The sequence below is a fragment of the Ischnura elegans genome (genome assembly GCF_921293095.1).
Source record: "Ischnura elegans chromosome 13 unlocalized genomic scaffold, ioIscEleg1.1 SUPER_13_unloc_3, whole genome shotgun sequence".
Lineage (NCBI taxonomy): Eukaryota > Metazoa > Arthropoda > Insecta > Odonata > Coenagrionidae > Ischnura > Ischnura elegans.
Window position 1 is genome coordinate 8,433,829 of NW_025791659.1, and position 24,902 is coordinate 8,458,730.

Below are 24,902 nucleotides of genomic sequence, written 5' to 3' on the forward strand. Positions count from 1 at the left end.
CAGAGCGTTGGCTTCGTATGAAGCATGTCTTTTTTCATTCTCTTTAATGGGCTTCAGTCGCTCTCGTAGAGGAAGAAAATTGATAGCAGATAATTTCATCGCGGACGATACAGTTGAGTTCAAATCGATTATATCGAAAAGGATGAGAATTTCAACCTCCCTAAGCTCAACGTAATTTTCAAAACACTCACTGCATTACATCTACGGGATAAAAGAATAAAATCACGATGTATTTTCGTACATTTATTTCGCCATTCATTTGCTTTCGGCATTAATTAACAGTGAATTTAATTACACCTGCGACTATAGGCCATTTAAATTTTCGAAGGTAAACAAGTTTTCCATTGTTATGTTACCTGGCAATGAGTTTTACACGCCAACTTTACTTCATTTTAGTGCAACCAATTTGGAATCAAGTTTTAACTACGCTTTATTTAATTTACTGAAAAATATATCAATCCGCATAATGTAGATTTTGTTAAACTAGAAGAGTCTAAAATACAGTTAGTTAGAGGAACGTTTTTTTTCCGTGAAACTTAGACAGTTTTCTCTATTGCACAATATTTTCACATTTATCAAGTAATTATTAAAAACACTGTGAAATATATTGAATTATAAAGAAAATTTGATGAAATTATTTCACATATTGCAAAGATACTTGATTTTTTAGGCTCTGATTTTCAAAAGTTCGATACTTTCTTTATGAGTAATATGCTATAGTGCGTTAAATATTTCTGTTTAAAATTTATCAATGTATTTTTAAAAATTCTGAAAAATGTCTTGAATGAATAAGATAATATGAAGAAGATATGTCACATAGGAAGATACTTTTAATTGGAATTAAATTTAACTTTGTTAAACAAGCTTTTGACTGTTACATTCCAGGATAATAAGTTTTACACTATCTAATTCCACTTATTTTTAATTTAAAACACTTTCTTATGTTTTGAACTATGCTTTACACATCTTTCTGTTGAATCTTTGACCCCACTTAAAAATAGAGTTCGTCTAGGCATAATATTGATTAGAGAAACAATATTTGTTTGAAACTGAGACAGTTTCTTATTGCATTCGTTTTTTCACATTTATCTATGGGTATGAAATATTTGGAATAAATAAGATAATTTGATGAAGGTATGTCACACTTGGGAAGGATGTTTCGTTTTTACACAAGTTTTTCATAGTTTGGTTACCTGGCAACGATTGTTGCTATCTAACTCGACTTCATTTCAGAGAAACCACTTTCAAGTTTTCTTTGAAGAATACTTCACATACCTTTCTGCCAAATCTATGATCCCGCAGTTTCATTTCGTATAATACTATCTATTATTACTATATATTTTTTTTATCTAATTACTACGTATACCGTAGTAATTAGATAAAAATAGCTCTGTGAAAAAATTGATTCTTTGGCAAAAATTTAAAACTTCGAAAGTAACACTTTGAATTATAAGAATATAATGAGGACTTTAGGGATAAATGATAAAAATAAACGCAATATATATATATTAGCCAGCACTTTTGTCTTGTTTATTACATCGTTCCTTTTTTGTATTGCGCATCCCTGCCTACGTTCAGAGAAACATCATTTCTTCGAAGAGATAAAAATTTTCTCACTCAGCGGAGCGTGATCGTCGACTGTTCTACGGAGAAAAAAATGGTGGCCTTAAATATTTTTTTTTACTTTTCTCCTCTCACCTGAATTTTACGAGTTTGCTGACGCCATCTGTGAGGCGAACGAAGAAATTACGGCAGGCTGGGGATAAAAAAAGGAGTAGCGATTTTTTTCAGGCGAAACATGCTGACGTGACGAAGAGAAGGAACGATGAGCGAATAAAATAATTGTTTGAAATATTTTACTCTTTTATTTTTGAACACGTTTATTTTATTGTTAAACGACGCACTATTCTGCCCTTAAAAACATCAAAATTCATGGTAGTGAGTCATTAATTAATGCGGTAATATAAATATGTCTTTTCGATCAATTTTTCCATTAATGTTACTCTTTCCATGCGATACAATAGAATATATTTGTAAATTGAAACATAACTATAAGGGAATTTCTAGAGGATGGACAAATAAACAACAGCATACGTATAAAAAAAACTTTTTCGAAATATGTCGTGGAGCAGCATATCAAGTGATGAACAAAGATGTCATACTGGTCACATCATTTTGATTTTCTTAGTTAACTCTTCTAAACTAATTTCCGTTTACTTGAAATAATCATCTGGTAGTAATTTACACTTTTCTGAAAAGTGAATGAACATATACCGACTTTATTACCTTATGTATTTTGTTTTTGCCTAAAGTAATTTTACATTTTAATGTAAGCCATTTTTTCCGCTCATCTCAATGACCCTGATGATGGTTTCAAGGCAATCGAAACGATCGTGGTGGAAAAATAATCATTCGCTCTGCGAACGGGATTCGAACCAAGATGACATGAGGCGACAATCCTATATATGGACATTTGTGGAACTATATTTGCACATTCTGGTATAGATTAAGAAGAAAAAATATTGTTTCGTCCAGAAAAAATATTTTTTCAATCTTTTTTTATATCGCCAAGCACGCTCCTTTTAACCGCTAAGTTTTAAAACAAAATTTGGCTGCGTTTGTGAAGTCACCCTTTGTAACGTTGGTGATATATGACACATTTTTTCAATAGAAATTCTGAGAAGGCTTCACACCTTTAATTTGCCACACTATAAAATATGTCGCCATAATATATAATTAAATCATCTTTTTCATCGAAAATCATTGATTACATAGAGGGGAAGGTTTTGCGAGCTTTCGTATATCGTGGTTTGTGATCCTCTGAGGTTAATCACGCTGATTAGGTGATATTATTGCTTAGTTAAATTAATTTTAAACATGGGGTAATACGTAAGTACTTTCACAGGCTTCCAATTGTTGAGTTTTTATATCAATTCCCGGTTTTGGGTTTTGGACAAGATAAGTACTTCGTATATCGTATCCCTCCCCAAATAATCAGCATTACAAGCATCAATAAATTTAAACATAGCAAATATGGGTATATGAGAAATGCCTCCTCAACTTCAGGTTGAATTCCTATTGTTTATAGTTATGTTTAGCCTTATTATTACTATAAATGTTATTGATATTTTTATTGATACACATGTGAAGAAATGGTTAACTAAGTTTAGAATTGTGATAAATCACAGCGTCATCCTAATGCTTAGGTTTCTTTTTGAAAACAAAAATTCTTTGTTTGACACTAATTTTCATAACGAATCATCACCTTATATTCTTGTAATTAGTCTGTTATATACAAGATTGATTTTTCTTCTTTTATTGAAAACATTGTTTTCCTGAATTGATTTCATGTTCTTGGCGATCTGCACTGGTTGTATTTACCTGTAATTCTATTTATTTAGTACCTACTTCTTTTCTTCTATTTATATACCAATGCTGAAAATGTAAAAAGCTGTACATTTTTTTTCTCACGGGCCTCAAATTTCATGAAATAGTCAAGTTTTCAAATTAAAATGGCCAAATGGGTATTACCACCAAAAAAAACTTTGTAAATTTGCACATTATTGTGACGATTATGAAGATTAAAAAAATGGATTCATCAAGGAAGTTCGTTGTTTTTTTTAACTTTTTTATCGCCAAACTCAGTCGAACCCATCTGGTTATCATCAAAGTTTATTACCAAGCGGGACGGTTGTATTTTCTTTATCACTTCCGAGAAATATTTTCCTCGCCTTATATAAAACGACCGTTTTCAAGTCCCCGTTCAATTAACTGCTTGTGTCGGAGCTACGAGAGTTTAATCTCACCAGTCCCATTTGACTGTGCCTCATTAGAATCTACCCCGTTTTTCCGTGGAAATAATTGTTTATTACTTCCCATTACGTCCGCGGGAGGGGGGTGGCGGTCGACCACGTGGAAATTGAGCTTCGTACGTGACAGGGAGAATATTACGTGCTGTGAAAAACTTTCAAGAGTGCGCTGAAGGAATGCGTAATTGAGGAATATCATCGGTTTCTTTTTTTTTTAATTATTGATCTACATCAATGTCATACCCTGCGCGCTCGTTTCGAAGCAAAAGAGCTTAAAAAATTTAATGAGCGGCATAATGACGCATTACTGTTGTAAAACTTCAAATACCTTATTTATGGCTAATCGATTACGATTACATTAAGGAACTAGTTAGTGTAACGGTTTGCTTAGTGTTATAGAAAACTTTGAAAGATCTGAAATAAATGATATAAACTTTATCATTACATTACTTTTGGTTATGTATGTAATTGAGTATTCCTTCTCCGTCTCAATTTTTAAAAGTATTTTTAATGATATCTCTGCCACAGTTTTTAATCAATCACAAGTAAATTTCAGCTCGATGAAAGAGCATAAATATGCATATTCATTGCTTTTTTTAAACTTAAAATTAGTTACGGCTTATCAATAAGAATTACATGAAGGAACTAGCAAGGGTAACGGTCTTTTTAGTATCATAGAAATCTTTAAAATATCTGTAAAAATTAAATCATTTTTTTCATTAAGTATATTACTTTTAGTTTTATATGTTATTGAACATTCATAGTCCGTCTCAATTTTTTACGTATTTCTTATGATTTCTGCCATATTTTTTAATTAATCGCGGGTAAATGTCAATTTGATTAAAAAGAGCATAAAAATGAAATAAGCGGCACAATTATATAGTGCTTTTTTTTGAACTTCAAATAAGTTACGACTAACCTAGAACGATTATATGAATGAACTAGTTAGTGAAACAGTTTGGTCAGCGTCACATAAATGATTGAAATACCAGAAAAATGAAATAAGTGGCACAATGATGCATTACTTTTTTTCAAAACTTCAAATAAGCTACGACTAACTGATAACGATTGTATGAAGTAACTAGTTATGGTAACAGTGTGGTTAGTGTCACAGAAATGTTTGAAATACCAGAAAATTAAATAGGCGGCATAATGAAGCATTACTTTTTTTTAAACTTCAAATAAGTTACGACTAACCGATAACGATAATATGAAGGAACTAGTACGTGTAACAATTTTATTGGTGTTACAGAAATCTTTGAAAGATCTTTAAAAAAATGAAACATACTTTATTAGTATATTACTTTTGGTTTTTATATGATCACGAGCATTCTAGTCCTTCTAAAGTTTTTTAGATATTTACTATGATTTATCTCTGTCGTAGTTTTTAATTGATAACCAGTAAATGTCAGTTCGATTGAAAGGAGTACAAAAATGAAATGAACAAATGGATGATGCATTATGTTACTTTTTTAATTTCAAATACCTAAGGAACGGCTAATTAATAACGATTACATAAAGGAACTAGTTAGTGCCACAATTTTATCAGTAACACAGAGACCTTAAAAGCTTTGAAAAAAAATAAATAAACTTTATCATTACATAACTTTTGGTTTTTATATGGGCATGAGACTTTCCTTTCAATTCAGAACTCAAAGACTTGCGATTTTTGCTTCTAGGGGGGGCAACTGTCAGCTCGATTAAAAAGTGCATAAAAATGATAGAAGCGGTAACATGATGCATTACTTTTTTTTAAACTTCAAATGTGTTACGACTAACCGATAACGATTTTACGAAAGAACAAGTTAGTGTAACAGTGTGGTTAGTGTCACAGAAATGTTTGAAATTCCAGAAAAATGAAATAAGTGGCACAATGCTTACTTGCTGGGTACGCCCATGCAACCACCCCAACCGGACTAGCGAAGGATTAAGCGAAATTGACTACCTTTTTCTAATTAAGTACTTAATTATCCACGTTTTGCAACTAATAATCCTTCCTTACAAAATTAATAATTATTATTATTATTCTTGAAAAATCACTAGGAATTGTTTTTTTACAACTTTTTGAATCATTTCCAAACGCATTACGTCTACCGGTTTTTCCAATTTAGTGACGGGAGGTCTCACACTGACCGCTACTCAAATTCGGTTGCGAATAGGGTAGTTTCCTTCATCAAAGAAAACGAAAGGCATTATTTGCGATTCGTTACCCACCATTAGTGTGTTCATAATACACAAATTATTTGGTTTTTGAAATACCGGTTTAGACGAATGGCAAGGGTCAAATTTTATCCTCATTTGAAAAAGGCCAGATTGGCGCCCATGCGATTCCACTCCGCATGACGTCACAGGGACCTAGTTTCTACACGAGAGGATAGGAGTTATACATCGTCTGAGGTTACCAATGCATGCATGAGGCACAGACTTCAGGGAAACATCTCTTAATAATCACCTATTAAAACTGGCTAAGTTCGGAAAGTTTTCTTCGTTTGATAAGGTGTTAATAAACCTTTTTTAAGCCAAGCGCTACCATCCAGCAAGGTACTCAGCTATCCGCTAGCATCCTGCGACGTATCAGCGCTAAGCTTCGCCTCAAGGTCACCTCACCGGGCGGGAGGGGGAACCAGAAATACGACGTACGGAGATATTTCCCGGCATTCATACTTAAGCGTCGCGTTTTCGCGCGCTTGAAAATTTTCACTTTTCATTTAATCGCGAAAAATAGATGTTGTCATTTAAAAATCTAAAAGCGTGAAATACGTACTCCAGGAGTAATAATCTTTCGATTAAAGCAATAAAAAAATAATAGGAATCCACCCTATTTTCAGAAATAATTAATAAGAACGTTAAATTTTAAGAGTGCTCTATGTCCTTATTATACAAAATTATAACGCTCACGAGGATCATAGATAATTTGAAATAGACATTTTTTAAATGTTGGTAATTTTAGAAACGCAGCGGTCCTTAACACCGTACGTCACCGGTTAAGGGTTAACGTTACCAATATCTTCAACACCTTCTCAGAAACAATTTCTCCTACGGACTTGATTGCTACCCACCCGTTTTCCGGGATGGTAAGAATTCCTCTCGTATCCTTTTTCGAAACGGCTTCGGATTTCTTATCTCTTTCCCCCCCACCCTTTTCAAGAAAAAAGACACAGGACGCAACCTGATTGGCGGAGAGAAATCGACCAGGGAACGCCCCCTTTTTTCCGGTGGCGGCGTCTTGGCGGCGGGGAGACGAAGCTCAGGGTGGCGGTCAGACGGACCCGCCTCCCCGGAGTGGGCGTGGTCAAGTGGAGATTAAACGAAAAAAAAAATTGTGAAAGAAGGAGAGAAATTGCCTTTTTTTATCCTCGGAGCCGAAGCCCCCTTGTACGCCTTGACGCCATCTTGGATAGCTCCGCTGGGCATATATTCTCCAGAGAAAAGATCTACATCTACATAATACTCCGCAAACCACCTAAAAGGTGTGTGCCAGGGGGTGTTAGGACCCCAGTTGTTAACAAATATAAAGAAAATGATAAAAAAGAATTACGATTAGCATTTTTTTGAAATCCTTTATGTTTCGGAGGAAAAACGAATTCTCACACCTATCCGTTCGGTATAACATCTATCTTAATTTATTGCTTCTATCCGACCTGGAAATATATAGTGAGGCTCTATTACTTCTTATTTTTATAATATTATTTACTTCTCAAACCACCTCATACAGCTCTTACAGGCCACTTTATACCGGGGTATTCAAGAAATTTCACAAGTAAACGTACACGAACAACCATGCCCTGGACCGGGGAAACCTACCCGAAGGCGGGACTCGATCATGCGACCTCTTTTTTGGCAGGCGAGGACGTTACCTCAACGCCACCGAGGCCTATGCTATGTTCTCCGTGTCGCTATTAATGAATATCCATTCTCAATTGTTCAAGCAATCTAAGCCTAGCGCGCAGCCTCCGAGTCTCCAGCGGCTCCCAGCTGAATTTGCTTAACACGTTTCGTGCTCATGACGTAACATCTACGTCATGGAAGCCACTAACGAGTGGATGAGAACGTAAGCGTATTATCCAAAATAGGGAACAAAACCTTCGTAAAAAATATCGGTAACACGGGTAATGTTCACTTTAATTTAATAAAAACTTATAGAATCGCATAAATTAGAATCATTTTCACGCTATCATATTAATTTTGGCTGCATTATCGTGTTGTTAAGACTTTTTTCCACTCAAAATAACTAGGCTTAATTCGATTTTATTCACAATATTGATGGAGAGCGAAAAAATAGCAGAAATAAAGACTTGTATTGCGGGGAAATTCATCAAATTTGATAGGTATGCTTACAAAATTGAGATATCAGATTTTTGAAAAAAGACGGATCGTTTAAAAAAGAACGAAAATATGGTCCAAGCACCAAATCTCGTGAGATCACTTCGTTAATATAAAATTTAAAAAACATTTATTTTTTCCCCAAATTTCACTTACGCAGTATTGTCTTCAAAATATTGAGAGCGCGGAACGTGTTAACATCTGGGTAACGCTGTCTTTACGCCCGTACGGCTTTATACGAACCGCGCAGCTTTCCTTTACATTTTGTTCAGTTCGCGGATTAAGTCTTTCCGATCCGGATCACATACGCTCGCTGCATATTCAAGGTGCGGTCGGACGAGAGCGAAATATCACCTTTCTTTTACTTTCTCAGCCGAAAATCTTCCCACAATACGCTTGACGAATCCTAATTCCTTCATGGCTTATCGTTTTTATTTGTTAACTGCAAGTTATCTAACAGTCCCTGCCACACGCCTACTCAGGCGGCTTGCGGGTAGTATGAATATATAGATGACGCTGAATTTCTCACGAAAAAGTGACTGTGGCGCCACTCCTATTTGTGGATTTTTTTAATCTCCAGCTCACGAGTTAAGAACATTAACTTCTCCTTTTGTTTTCCCACCCAACCCGTTCCCCAGGAGACGAAGGTCAAACGTCATGTGATGATGTCATCCCAATTTTTCATCGTTGAGAAAGAATTAAAAACGTATTTCAAGCATTCATTTCCAGGAACGTCACCCTTATTTAGACGAATCCTCCTTGGAACAGAGACGGTAATTATCAAGATCGCATGCCCAAAATTATGCGTATGTTTGCGCATCCAAATCATTAAAAGTACATTAGTCAATGAATTTTATTATATGTTGGCTAAATCAAAATTTAATTACTTAGGCTTTGATTGCAAATTTTACGAAAAATTCTTAAATCAAAGTCGACAAGGATACCATTTTATTCTAAAGGGTTACTTCTCACAGATAATTTGGAAATGGAATATGTTGTACAGTGGCGTAAAAAATAAACACACAGCTAATTGGCGTCCGAAATTGGACAGTTTAGAAACTATTTCACCTCCAAAATTTTACTCTCGTAATGCTCTCATAGAACCGGAAAATTTGGAAGTATATAAATATATAGTGTAACAAGTATTTCACGTCACTGGTTAATGGTTAATTTATCCTTATTTCAATACATATCTATATATATCTATATCACCATCAAATATCTCAGAAAGGGCACATGCGAATCTCTTTTTCCTTGGATCATTGAGAGTGCGACCACAAAAATCTTCAACCACCTTGAGACGAATTCTCCATGGGAAGAGATACGATGATTATCAGGATGACATGCCCAAATTTATGAGTATGTTTGTGCATCCAAATTATTAAAAGTACATTAGTCAGTGAATGTTGTTATAACTCGGCATAACCAGAATCTAATTACTTAGGCTTTGATTACAGATTTTAGGAAAAAAATCCTAAATTTAAGTCAAAAAGGCGATAATTATCTTCTGATGGGTGATAATTCTCAAGAGATAATTTGAAAATAGAATATGTTGAATAGTGGCATCTCAAGCGGCCAGTTTATGAACTACTTATCTTCCAAAAATTTGCACTCGTAATACTCTATACAACCGGGAACCTTAGAAACATATGCCTCTTATACCGGGGAAATAATCATATCTGTCATGCAATGAGAACGCGCAGAAGATTCTGCTACGTATTCTTCTCCATATTCTTCTAAGTATGCTTCGCCCAAAAAAATTTAAAATGGAGTTTTCTCTCGATGACTGCTAATTTTCGGATTTTTTGCCGTCTTATATAGCACTGCCCGATCTCCCCCTGTGCGCTGATATGTCAGCACTCTCCTCCACACGTTGTTGATTGGGTAGCCATTGTCCCTGTTAATATTTTGTGTTTTGTGAATATCAATTGCTTCCCTGATTTGCCTTGGGTAGTAACGACTCTCTTCTGCCACTATCTTCGCTTTTTCGGGGGAGATCGGCCAGTGCTTTATAAGACGGCAAAAAAAATCAAAACTTCTCACCTTCGACCTGAAGATGAAAGTAGGGTGGCTTTTGAAACTGTTGTCAACCATAAACGACAGACGCGGCTGGAGAACCCGAAAATTAGCAGTCATCGTGAACAACGCCACGAAAACCTACGCACGGAGTTTTCTCTCGTTGGGACATCTATGAAATGAACCAACACATTAGGCATTGATTCTTCCTCAGAGCGCAATCGTTCCAGTGTCGTAGTTGGTGTAGTATCTTGCAAAGTACCCCAGATTCCACGGATCAAGTCTAACAAGGAGACATCGCCAAATTGATGTTCGGGATCTACATGCGGATGTTATTTTCTGAAACCATATAGGTAAGGTAGAAAAAGAGTCACGGCTTTCTTCCACATAGGCCCGGGTTCGAGAGATACTCGCTTGTGAAGATTTCGCGCAGTATCACATCCATTGAGTAATCTCCATCTGTCAAATATGGCCATGGTGGTGTGGTCTAGGGCGCTAGTCGTTATACCTATAGAAAGTGTCTAGGGATCGATTCCCAGTGTCGGAAATAGTTTTTCTCTCTTCTAATTTTTGATATCACTGTTGCATTTTATCCCCATTCGTTTTATTTAGTCACGATTTTTTAAATTTAATATCAATTTTTGGATTTTAAACAAAACTCCTAATTGTGCCTTACCACGCGAATTAGAGGGCGAATATCTCTCGAACCCGGGCCTATGTGGACGAAAGCCGTGACACTTTTTCTACCTTACCTATAGAGTTTCAGAAAATAACATCCGCACGTAGATCCCGAATATCACTTTGGCGATGTCTCCTTGTAAGTGACGGAATATTTAATAAGGCACCCACAGTGGCGACGACTCCATGTGGCCTGATGGGGGGCCGAGCCCCCTCAAAAATTCATTAAGGGTGTGTGAAAAAAAAATGTATCAGGCTTGTCGATTTTCCCCGGAGTGCCCAGATATCGAGATTCAAGTGATCAGGGTTCTATTGTTGATCGTATGACTCTTCTAAAATGTAGTCTGAGGTTTCAGGCGAGATGGAGTGGAAACGTGACATAATGAAAAATGAAAAAGCAGGAGCAATTTCCACAATTTTAAATTAAATAATACTACCGGTTTCGCTTTTCAGCATCATCGGGTGACCTGACCTGATGCACACCTGATGATGCTGAAAAGCGAAACCGGTAGCATTAATAAATGTAAAATTGTGGAAATTGCTCCTGCTTATTCATGTTTTATCTTCTAAAATGCTTAGAAAACTTAAAACTCGTTCAATTGCATTAGGCTCAACTATGTGGAAGTTAAAACTCGAAAACGAAAAGGAGACTTCGTGTGGAAATCAACGAAGTCTCATTTTCATTTTCGAACTTGAAATTCACCACTTATAAAATTTCCCGAGGCAAGATCCCCGGTTTGGGCCCCCCAATATTTTTTGTAAACCCGCATCCCTGCACTGTGGACATTTTTCTGATCTTAAAACTTCCCTAGAACTGTTACCAGGTTCACGGGATGTCACACGGCTATTGAATTCTAACGCGCTTATTTATTTGTTGAAACTCTACGCGGAAAAGCTAGTCAAAATTCACTCCACATTGAGCTGCGCAAACGGTTGTGCAAGATAGCAGTTGAATTTCATGCATCAGAGAAAAGTGATTCTCATTTCTCAGGGAGAGATTTAAGAAATTTCTTTAAGCGCATATCGACAAGAGTGAAAATTAATAAAAAATCACCATTAAGAAAAAAATCTTCCGAATTGCATTGCAAAATAGTGAGACATATTTTTACCTTTCGGTGGTTTCCTAGAAATCACGCGCAAGTAGATAGACGAAAATGAGCAGGTGTTCTGGCTGTGGAATTATATTCGTCATCGAAAGTCAGATCACGTCGTTAGAGTCACGTTAAACAACACTTATATTTCAATATTTTACGTAACTAGATACGCATAATGAAAAGCATCTTCACTTCGCGTGATTCTTTTGATGGAAAACCAACTTCTATCCACCGGATAACCACCAGGATCATGCAAACGTTGATCGAGTTGATAGAGGAAAAGATTGTCAATATTTCATAGAGGCATCGTTGCTTTTAAGTATGACGACAATGGAATTTATGACAAATATTTTGATCGACACATATGCGAGGGGCATCAGCTTAACACTTTTAGTGCGGTGTACCCAGAGATGGGCAAAATACACGTCAAATGTATTTTAGATACAAAATACAAATTACTTTAAAAATCTGTATTTCAAATACAAAATACAAATTACTTCTAAAAATTGTATTTTCGATACTAAATACAAATGTAATTTCAAAATACTCTATTAAAATACAAAATACATGCCTTCACCGAAGTTCATACCTAATAAAAAATTAAAATAAATTCAAATATGAACTATTTTTAGAATGAGAGGCTCAAACATTCTTGCAACGTATCTATAGGAAACTGGCAATTTGACCATTATCCATGGCGAAATGTCTTGAATAAAATGGAGAAAAATTTCTCCTGCTCCTTTGGGGACAGCGTCAGATTCTACAACTCCCCTCCACAAATTACTCAATGCAAAACTTCGTTTCGCAAAATACTCTACACGCGACTACGTTTTGCAAGTATACAAGGGCCTACGGGTGTTACAGAAGTAAATTAAGGGGCAATTTATTGTCCCATAGATGGCAGGCTAATACTGACTCATTCGGGATCCCTGCCATCTCGTCGCATGCTCTTTCTACTTATGCACAAAAAACATTACATGTATTTTGATTTTGAATGTATTTTAAAAATACAAACTACTCTTTAGATGTATTTTCGTTACAAAATGCAAAATACTCTCAGAAAATGTATTTCCGATACAAATTACAAACTACAAAAGTATCGAAAATACGTATTTCAAATACAAGTATTTTCGATACTGCCCATCTCTAGGTGTACCGATACATCGGTTTTTACGTTATTGTTGTTAAATTGGAGGATATTGAAATAAAAAAACTTATACAACAGTATGCGTTTAAAAATGTTGTGATTATTGTCCAATTTAATCTCATTAATTAAAAAAACCGCTTAAAGATATCTAAAAAATTTACTATAAAATGTTTATTTTTCCTAGTGGCTACATATTATTAAAATACCCTCCGCATTTTTTCGACTCTACCCCGGGAAGAAGGATAGTACTATAAGGGTTAAAGATGTGTGGCAGAGGTTGCCTATGGCAGGCATTCAATAACCGTTAAACATTATATAATGCTATCACTCCTCTGCATTGTTTATATACATATAATAATGTGAACATTATCAAGATAACGATTCAGCTTTCTCAGATAGATTTTAACATCTACAACAATAGGGTGGATTCCTATTATTTTTTTCTTGCCTAAATCGAAAGATTATTACTCCTGGAGTGCGCATTTCACGCTCTTAGATTTTCGAATGACGATATCTATTTTTCGGGATTAAATGAAAAGTGAAACATTTCAAGCGAGCGAAAACGCGACGGCTGAGTAAATATGCCGGGAAAACTCCCGTGTGACGTCGTTCTGGTTCCCGCTGCAGCAAGTGAGGTGACCTGGGGGCGAGGCTCTGAGCGCTGATACGACGCAGAATGCTAGCAGGTAGCTGAGTACCCGGCTAGCAGGTAGCGCTTGGCTTAATGGGGGATTATTAATACCCTATCAAACGAAGAAAACTTTCCGACCTTAGCCCGTTTTAATAGGTGATTATTAAGAGATGTTTCCCTGAGCTCTGTGCCTCATGTATACATTGGTAATCTCAGACGATGTAAAACTCCCATCTACTCGTATAGCTTCTGGGTCCCTGTGACGTCACGTGGAGTGGCATCGCATGGGCGCCAATCTGGCTTTTTCAAATGAGGTTAAAATTGACCATTAACATTCGTCTAAACTGGGATTTCTAAAGCCAAATAATCTGTACATTATGAAAACATTAATGTTGGGTAAGGAATCGCAATCAATGCCTTTCGTTTTCTTAAATGAAGGAAAATACCCTATTGGTTTCTAGGTAAACATCAGGAAGGAAATTCGTAACCATGACAACGTAAAGTCGTCTCTCTTGGAGCCAGAGTGTGTCGCTGTGACGACCAAAACCGATGAATAATGGAGAGCCATTTCCAGTCGATCAATGGCACGAAGTTGGCTTTCAGGGCCTTTAAGGGTGATTCCCTGTACCCTGACGGGGTCGCTAAGTTGAAAGGCCGCAAGGGTAACTCCCAAGGGGGCCGCATTTTAAGGGTAATTTATCGCCTTACCCCTGGCTTCTTCTTCATCCCCTCCCGGTCATGGGACACCAGCTAACGCTTCGCTCCCCTCTGGATAGACCCTAGGGTCAATCCCGAACCCCTCCATATAATCCTTAAAAGACACATTCAAGGGTCGGAGAGGACAGATTTCATTACTTCCTCCCACAACTGAAATGTTTATAAGGCAGATATACCGCAATCCCTGCTGGTAAGTTCCTCATTGCTCCTCATGAAAAGGTTTTGTTGCTGGAACCAGGGCCGCTTCATCAATTAGGCAGAGTAGGCACTGTACCTAGTGCCTACGGACTTTTTAAGGGCCTACGAAAGCCAGAACATAAAGTGAAAACAAGTTCAGAAATCCAGTAAAGTTTAATAATGCTTGTATTGAAGTAACTATACATAACCGTGTGAGATGAGCACCTGAGCAAGTCAAGCTGCAGTGCTGTAGATATGTAAATTACATTATGTTAACTTTTCGGCTCTTTGTCTTAGCAAAGTCACATATGGTGTCCTCAAATGTCATTTCACTCATCAAATCCTTTTCAATTGAAAGTGATATCAGTGAGGATAGTCGTGTTTGTCCCATCGTCCCAACGTATTTCTTCTCTTTCACATCTCTCTTTACTTGTTCCATATATTTTGTTCGGGGTCTTCATTTTCCATTCTTGCCTACCACTTGTCCTTCGACGATTGTCTTCATCAGGCCATCATGTCTCAAGATGTGGCCTATAAGGTTGTTCCGTCTTCTTATTAAGGTTTTCATGAGGCTTCTCTTCTCCCCTACCCTTCTTAGGACTTCCTCGTTACTAACTCGGTCAATCCATTTGATTTTCATCATTCTTCTGTAGCACCACATTACGAAGGCCTCTATCCTTGCTTTCTCCGCTGCGGTCATTGTCCATGCCTCACTTCCGTTTAGGAGCATACTCCAGATACATTCATTAGGAGATAATTTTTGTGACCATGTCACGAAACCTTCCGGTCGGTTTTTTTTAATATATGAAGTTGACCATTATAATGTTCTTCTTTAATTTTCCACGAAGAAAAGATTTAATGAAGATAGGCCTAAAACCATCAGTTTGGTTTTTTTGTATTGGATTCTTTCTAGGTCAAAGACAATTAATTAAACGTTACTATACGAAATAAAAATTCGTCACTTTCTCATGTACAAACAGTTTTTTCTGGTTTGTTATTGATTATATTATTCTCTGTTCATTTTATCTCCGCGGGGAGCTGGTGTGGAAAAAGCAGGGGAGGTTAAGGGGAGGGAGTGTTTCTCGACATGTGACTTTCCCTCAACCAATCAGCAAACAGCAGGCGTGGCCTCAGTGACTCGCTCTCAGACCTCAGCCGAGTGAACTTTGTGAATCTGCTCGTGGAGCAGTGTTGCCAAACCTCACGCGTTCTTCCTGTATGTGACTAAGTATGCCTTCCACCAACGGTGCCTCATTCAGGGCAGTAGCTGACAATGTCATGGGCTTCTGTGAAAGAATTATCTCCAATGCCTTCCAAATGAGTAGGTATATTGTCTCGGCGCCGGGGCCAAAATACCTGTGGCCACCCATGACTCACACGTTTTCAGTGACTAAGTAGGGCGGCCATGTACATTTGGCAACGTTGAGTTCGCTCCTCCTCTCTGTCTTGATACTACCCTTAAGCCTGAATCACACGATCATTTTTTTCGTCGCGAAAAGTGATCACTATCGCGATCACCAGAGTGATCACTCGCAAAATGATCGTCGCCGGCAATTGTTTTTCGCGATCGCGATGAGGATTCCCATCGCTATTTTTCATCACTCGTCCGGTCGCTTTTTCCGTCGCTAAAACCGTCACTAAAACCCCATATCAGCCAATCGGAACGCATGACCGTATGGAGCGATTGCAGCGCAACGTTTGGCAACCGTGAGAACGACATAGGTAAACAAACACGCTGTATATTTTCGTTACGCGGGTCCCATGACAACGAACTGTGATATTGAAAATGATGCGAAAGCCCACGGCAGAAGGGAATATGAGATTCAGAAAAATGATCACTCGAGCGATCGCTTTTCGCGACGGGAAAAGTGATCGCGATAGTGATCACTTTCGCGACGTAAAATAATGATCGTGTGATTCAGGCTATACCCCATTAACGAAGCCTCCCGAGAGTATCCGGGCTCTCACGAAAGCTAACCCGCAAACATAAAGTGAATAGACTATAGCAACGCATTTTTCTCTAAGAAGGACTCGTTTATATCCCTCGTTACTTGCTTAAAGTGAAACTGCGAAACAGACCTCTGCTGAAATCACATAAGGGGCCCCCTACTCGACGTACAAATGTAACATAAAGAGGGGGATCTTTCCACCCCTATAGAGTCAACTGATCATCCCCCACCAAACACCCTGCTCCCTTAGGGTACGATTTATGCGGTAACTAACGACTTCATGGGGCGAGAGACCGTAGCTAAGGGATGCCACCCCTGGAAACCATTCTCGTTTCACCGAATCAAGTACCGACCATCCGAAGGGACATGTCACTTATTTACGGCGACCAATGGGTGACTTCCGGGCGGTTGCCAGGGTAACTAAGCGGTAAACAAAGCCCTCCATACGAATACATCTCATCAGAACTCGTTGACTACGTTGAAAATAAACTGATAAGGAATTTCCATTGCAAGTGAACGAAGAAAAACAAATACTTTTGCACGTTTCATTGAAAAGAAGTCGTGTCATGATCGTTGGAATACATCGAACTTTAAATTTTCTAAATATTGCACACAACGCGAAATAATCAATTTCCATTTTCAATAGCACCTCCTTTTAAAGTTTTATGTAAGAAATAAGTACCATTCACATATTAAGACTCAAACACCAACTGTACCCTAGAATTTTTCCCTTAGTTACGGCGATATCAGGGTGATAGCCAAGGTAACTATACCGCAAACAAATCCCAAATCATGTATATGTAAGAAAACAAATGAATTACATACAATTCTAAAAATATTACTTTGTGACGACGAATTGGGGACCAATTGGCGATTTCCGGGCGGTTGCCAGGGTAACTAAGCGGTAAACAAAGCCCTCCATACGAATACATCTCATCAGAATTCGTCAACTACGTTGAAAATAAACTTATAAGAAATCTCCATTACAAGTGAACGAAGCAAAACAAATAATTTTGCACGATTCATTGAAAAGAAGTTGTGTTATAAGCGCAGGAATAATTTGAAGATATAAATGTTCTAAATACTACTCACAACGCGAAAGAATCAATTTTTATTATCAATAGCAACTTTTTTTAAAGTTTTGTATGAGAAATTAGTACCACTCACATTTTACGAATGAAACACCATCCATCCAAAAGGATATTTCACTCAGTTTCAGTCACTTAATGCATACATCGTTTTGCTTCCTTTTATTTTATATTAATTTTTTTAAGGTACCCTCGTGCATTTATCGGGACGTGTATGAAGATGAAGACAACGACATTCAATTTGCATTCATTTAGTTTCTGAACAGTTTTGATAATTTCGCAAATTGGAAGCTTACCATGAAATCGAAACAGCACCTTTGCGATTACAAAAATCATGATGATTCTATAAACTACGACATTCACTTCGCAACACGGACAAAATGCAAATGAATGGGGTGAACGAGACGAGATACGACAAATAGTCATAGAATCAAACCTCTATTTATTTTGAATAGACTCTAGGAAACACTATCGTATCTCAAATTTTCTATCCATGGTACTGTTGCCAACTCCCACTATGTTTCCACTTTTTTGGGGATATTTAAGGGCAAAAAAATCGATGATTGGGAAAATGTTACATTACCAGAGTCCAAACCACGTGATACGCTGAAAGAAATTTTCAGACCAATCGGAGCATTTTATGTTATAGCCAAATCGTGCAATTTCTTTTTATTTGGGAATTATTATCTCAACAACGGACGGTGATACGGTTTTACGTTATATATTGTGATCAGAAGAGCCTCTACGCCTTTTCGGCGATGTCTGGGGAGGTACAGCTCCCCTGGGAGTAAAATCGAATACATAAAACGTAAAATTGCTGTAAGATATTGACATTTTGTTGACGTTATTTCAATAAATGTAACATTGTAAAACTGATGTAAGATGTTGATGATTTGTTGACGTTATTTTATTCATATCTTTTCAGGAGCACCCGGGATTGAGGGGTTCGCCTCTGGCCATGTTGGCCGCACAGTGCAACAAATTGTCCTCCAAGAGCCCGCCGCCATTGGCGGACGCGGCCGTCGGCAAGGGGGGCGCGGGGAGCGGCTTCCACCCCTGGAGGAAATCTGGCAACCTCGGCCAGCAGGGCGGCAACGTGGCAACGTCGGGAATCGGGCTCGGCGGCGGCGTTCAAAAGCACAGTAACTCGCCGCCGCCGTCCACGGCGCTGCAGTCGGCTGGGCCTTCGCTCTATGGCGCTGGCGGCGGCGCCGGATGCGGCGGAGGCGGAGGTTTGGGTGGTGGGGCGACAGGTGGCGGGGGCAGCGATCTCTACTTCGGCCACGACCCGCAGGCGGCGGCAGCGGCGGCTGCAGCGGCCGCGCTTTTAAAGGTACGAATGACGTCATTTTTAAGCATAGGAATTATCAATAGAATACTTAAAAAAAAAGGTATGACAGTGAATATCTATGACAAAAGAACACAAATGGTATTTCTACACTTATAATCTTAAGCTCAATCAACCACGGTTTCTGCACATTGTTTCATTTCCAAAACATTGCGTCATTAGTCCTTGAAAATGATATTATGTGTTGAAAACATGGCCGGTTGTTGATTTTAGAATTAAAACGTGACGAAATTACCCTTTGCGCCTTTTATCATGGATATATCTAACTTCCGCCAAATCAAGCCTGAAACTATTTTGTACGTATGACAGTGAAGTAAGGGAAAAGGATTTCTCTTTCCTTCTTAATGGTTACAATTTTTATTCATAGTGGCTATTCATACAATAATTTACTTTCTATTGCTGTGCTGCTTTCATAAATTTCATTCATTTTTACTCCTTTTTTACCAATTTTATACACAAAATTTACCAATAAAATGTTTGATTTTTTCCTCTGACTCTTGCATAAATTCGCTTTTCTCTTTTGTCCACCATCGAAGTACTTGTCTGGGTGATTTTGAAGCTGAATACAACCACTATAATTATCCATTCGATCAGGCCACACAATGTTAACGGTGCTAATGATGTCTCAAATCCAGTTATCATTAAAATTTAAATGTCTTCCTCCTGATATCGATACCGAGATATAACCGGACACTATATATTATAATTTTCTAGGAAGTCTTGTTAGCTTCCCATTTTAGCAGCAAGAGCAATCTAACTTTCTCGTCAATAGCCTAATTTTTGTACAAGGGCAATACTAAACCCCATTCTAGTCCGCGCTGTTCATTTGTGTCATGGTATTTCGCGTTGTTTATTGCAACAACCTTATTTCTTAAGTCTTAGCCGAAAATCAATGGAAAGAGCGGTAAAATTTGTGTAATACCATGGAAAGAAGAGAATGGTTTTCTTCCAGAAACAGTGATGGATTCTTCACTAGCTCTGTTCGTTCAATTAATCAGTCTTTATGTCCCTCTGTCTAAGATATGTACACTTATTCGTATATTTATCCGAGTTCTAACTTTCATTTACTCCAAACTTGTTTCGTGAAGGCCTCCATAATATCTTATTGTTCACCCTATAATTTTTACTTATGGCGGTTTCCTATGCCACTGATGTGTTCTTTATTGTATGTGTACCATTTCAGAAATGCCGCAAATCACTTTTCTTCATTTTCCCATGTTTTAGGTCGTTTTTAAGTCCTTGAAAATACTCTAAGGTCGTATTTCGTTAATGTAAATTTAACTAGTTTGTTGACAATGAAAAATGAAAAAGAAGAAACTGTGCTTTCACAGGATACATTTATTCACACATTTACACGACCATGGTATCCATGTAAGACTTAAAATGTCATCATTAGGTGATGACGTTTTAAGTTGAAATGGTATCAACGTATGACGTCATCATTAGGTGATGACGTTTCAAGTTGAAACCATGGTCATATTAAGGTGTGAATAAATATATTATGTGAAAGCACAAAGTTTCTTCTTTTTTTATTTTTTATAATGAACCGCTTTCACAAATTTACGCCTAAAACCATCAATTTTGGTTTGTTGACTTTATTTTTATCCCCATTTATCGTTAACAGGTCGACACTCACCACGCTCACCAACTAGTCTACGCGAGACCGTACGACGCATGGAACTTTGGCAACACCGCGAACGCTGGAAACGTGGCGAACGGAACGGGTACCACTGGTGGTCACCACCACCTTCACCACGCGTCCTCACACCACCAGGGCGGACACTTGGGCAAGGGCGGAGGTGTGGACGCGGGCGGCGTTGCCATGTCGTCCGCCGCCGTGTCCAACGTTGCCACGTCTCTCACGACGGCGGCAACCTCCTCCTGCGGTTCAGCATCTTCCTCCACCTCGTCCACATCCTCTTCGAACAGCGTGGCAACGCCTCTGAGCTGGTGGGACGTGCACCACAGCAACCCCACGGCGTGGCTCGATATGGCAACGTCGCCGGCGAGTTCGCTGGGCTACCATCATCACCATGCGACGGACTACGCGCATCATTTGCACCATGCGCACCACGCCATGCACCATCATCACATATTACAGGTTGGTAACGCGTAATGTTTTTAAAAAGAATGTGGAATTATCATGGGTAGGATATACGCATTTAAATCCCCAAACCTTTCGCCCGAAAAACTTCTTACTTAACCTCACATTTACTTCCTTTAACCCCTTAATTATCCGAGTTTTACCGCACATTTACACCACGTTTACCTGAGGGGTATGTAAGAAACTAGTCTTTCCCTTATATTCTCCAAATCACAAATCAACTTTCCTCCACATTTCAGTAACAACTACGAGTATCTCTTACTGTGCAGGTGTAAAGATAAATATTCAGTTACATTCGTTTCATGATGTTTTTCTACCAAATACCCTTCTTTATCTGCTCTGAAATGTCTCTATCATTTCATTAATAATGCTGCAATCCTAGAATTGGTTTCCAGCAGCACAGTCCCTCAAGTATCTATGTCTTCCTTGAGTCAAACGTTACCTACTCACTTAAATTAAATCAGTTTAATTTTCGTGACATAGTTGATCTATACCTTGTTTATGCTATTAGGCAACCAATGTAAGCACCTTTGCGCTAGAACCTTTATGACCAACACAGGAATAGAATATGTTAATGATTAAAACTATTTATAGCCTAATATAATATTTGCTTTTTTCCCGGCGAACAATTGAAGTGAAGTTCTCCCGGGTTTCGCACCGGGTCAGGTCCTCTATTTTTCCTTCCAACTTTTCGATGGACAACTCACCCATCGTCTTCAGGGATTCAGAAATCCAATACCAATCCTCAAAGTCTCGGGGTATATATACAGTTTTCTGTGGGTGAGGGCGGTTCAGCGTCTCCTGATTGGCTGCCAGTCCCCTCGTATTTTTAGGAGGTGGTCCCATATACGGCTTAAATTATAGCTGCAGTCTCTGTTGATGTTGTTGCTGTGTTTTCGAATCTGAATGGATTCTTTTACTACGCGGTCCCAGTATCCATGAGATCGACAGAGCACAGCAACCTCGAGAATCATATGATTCACTGGGAAGAAGTGAAGCTGATTCCTGAATCCCTGAAGACGATGGGCGAGTTGTCCATCGAAACGTTGGAAGGAGAAATGGAGGACCTGACCCGGTGCGAAACCCGAGAGAACTTCACATTTATAACCTAATTTTCACGATGATAGAATTGGATTGTAATTTTATTTTCCGTGACATGACGTCTTATATCCTTATTTCGTTTCCTTCTCATAGGACACCTACAAGGCGATGCTTCACCCTTCCCCTACGTCACCGTCCGCCTCCGGCTCTTCCTCCGCCCCCTCGCCCTCCTCCGCACCCGGGCATCACCCCCAGGGGCCCCCGCCCCCATCCCTTCCGCCCCCGGCCCTGCCCCCCGCCTCCGCTGCCGCCCAGCAATATCTCTCCCCACACCACCACCACCTCCACCACTACCCCCTGCACATCCCGCCCCCGCCCCCGTCCGGGGCGTCCCCCGCCGCCCCCGGGGGCCAAGGAGGCCCCAACGCCGCCTCCGGCTCGCCCCTCTCCGCCCCCGGCGTGGGGCAGCAGGCGACAAACTCGCCCCGTTCGCAGAGGAGGTACACGGGGCGGGCCACGTGCGACTGCCCGAATTGTCAGGAGGCGGAGAGGCTGGGTCCGGCTGGACTGCATTTGAGGCGGAGGAACATACACTCCTGCCACATACCAGGATGCGGGAAGGTACGTACTCGTTCAGTGTTCTACTTAATAATTATTATTAAAGTATTCTACCAATTAATCCATTATTCCCCAGACATTATCTAGGACTTTTAGCTTAGGTCATTTCGCATTTTCTGATTCATTTTGGCCTAATTAACCCGTTAACGCCTAGTGGTACCAAATGGTACCAGCTGGTAGTGCAGTGCAAAACGTAACTCTTTTGTTTTTTATCGTAATTTGTCAGGGGTTTTGAGAGTTTAAATTAATAAGAATATTTTGAATAAAAATGTTTCCAAAACGTTTGCTGTTTTAAAGCTGTAATTAACGCATTTAGACCCGTTTTGAAAATTGAGCATTATCAATTAGCCCAAAAAAACGGAATTTTTAGGGCAAGCATTTCACTTTTCTTTACTTATGTACTGTTAATACAAAATTTTTATTACGTAATTATGATTGTTATGCCATTTTATATCATATAAAGTATGGTTATTTGATGTGAGCCTAATATATTTGGGATGGTACGATGAAAAACAGTTTGGTGGTACCCAATAGTACCACTGGGCGTAACTATTAGGGGTAAAAGAATAAATTTTGCACCTAATGACTCAGAATTTCATTGACATTTAGATACATCATTACCGCAAAAATCGCAGAAACTTTTTAATTCAGGCGTTACCGGGTTAAGATGAATTTTTGGAAAAAAATATTTTCATCACATTATATTGATTTAAAAAATGCTGCGCATAAGCAACGCTGGGAAAATTCCGGGAAAAATAAATACAAAAAAGTAATTTTTAATAATTAGATTGCATCTTTTATTTTTTATCTTGATTTGTACATTCGATATCTTCGCCGGAAGTTATCAGTATTCCTTCGGAGGTAATTCCCAATTCTGCCTTGACGGACATGCAGGGGAATCTCATTTTTCTTCGGGTGTCTCGTATGTGCGCATCGATTTTTTAGTCAAACGCCATTAGTCATAAAAATACGATTATATGAATGAAAATGTTGGCGGAAATGACGAAATTAGAACTAGAGATACTTTTAAAAAAAAGTCAGTAAATCGAAGAAAAAATTATTCTGGGGTAGAGACTTGTTCTGAGAATTAGAATTCAATAATGTTGCGTGAACGCAACGCTGGGGATTAATGGGTTAACCCATTAACTGCCAAATTCGTTTTTTATATTTTTTTACTTTATTTGTGTCCGTCTACATCCCAATAGTTAGGAAAACACGCACTTTGAATCTCACGACGACCACGATGTCAACCGTGAGCCGCAGATGGGTCTCGAGGTGTTTGTGTCCATTGCTCTCAAGTGATGCACATTGGCAATACAAAACGTCGATTATACTATCGTATACTAACTAGGAATGAAGTAATATCGACCCAGTTGGAGAATAGCCACAGCGAACAACGTCTTTTATGCTGTCAAAAGTCACCTTTTCCCTCTACGACAAAAAATGGAGACCTGTGAGGGGAAACGAGCTCTTGTGCACATATCAATGCATACACGTGATCACTTCATGTCTCCGTTCACAATAATACATCCCGTTGGAAGACGCGAAGGTCCTGTTTCTATGTATTTGTCACAGGTGCCGCTGCTATGGAGTATCAAGTACCGGGTCCCCATTTGGGGATCATGGTAGTTAATTGGTTTAGGTAGGTTTCCATGGAGTGCTTAAGAAGAATTCCGGGAGCCTCCCCTTTCATCGTGCACTTTCCTCTTCAATGCACAATAAGACCTACTCCCTTTCATTCTATCTAAATATCCTATTCTCTACATCCTTCCCCTTCCTCTTTTACATTCTACCCTGTATAACACTGTTTTCAACATCCCCTCCCCACTAAGTACTCACTCCATCCATACCTTCTGTCTCCTTCCCATCTCATCCATAAGCTGCCTCTCCTCACCCACCATGTCTAGCAATTCGTAGCTCCTACTCCTCTCGTTTACCCAATATTTATTCTTCCCTCTATTAGACTGTTTTCAACATCCCCTCCTCGCTCAGTAACTCCATCCATACCTTCTGTCTCCTCCGTATCTCATCAAGAAGCTGCCTCTCCTCACCCACCATTTCCAGCACTTCGTCGTTTCTCCTAACATTCTACCCTCTATAACACTGTTTTCAGCATCCCCTCCCCGCTCAGTACCCGCTCCATCCATACACCTTCTATCTCC

General features: G+C 38.8%; 1 protein-coding gene across 1 annotated transcript in view; it reads left to right on the plus strand.

The window, feature by feature from the left end:
- The window catches only part of LOC124172988 (transcription factor Sp8-like), a 195,863-nt gene that overhangs the window by 149,631 nt on the left and 21,330 nt on the right, over positions 1-24,902 (plus strand). The window contains exons 3-5 of the mRNA XM_046552520.1: positions 18,555-18,962; positions 20,602-21,078; positions 22,276-22,743. Of these exons, the coding sequence (XP_046408476.1) occupies positions 18,555-18,962; positions 20,602-21,078; positions 22,276-22,743 (1,353 nt within the window). The remainder of the gene's footprint in view (positions 1-18,554; positions 18,963-20,601; positions 21,079-22,275; positions 22,744-24,902) is intronic.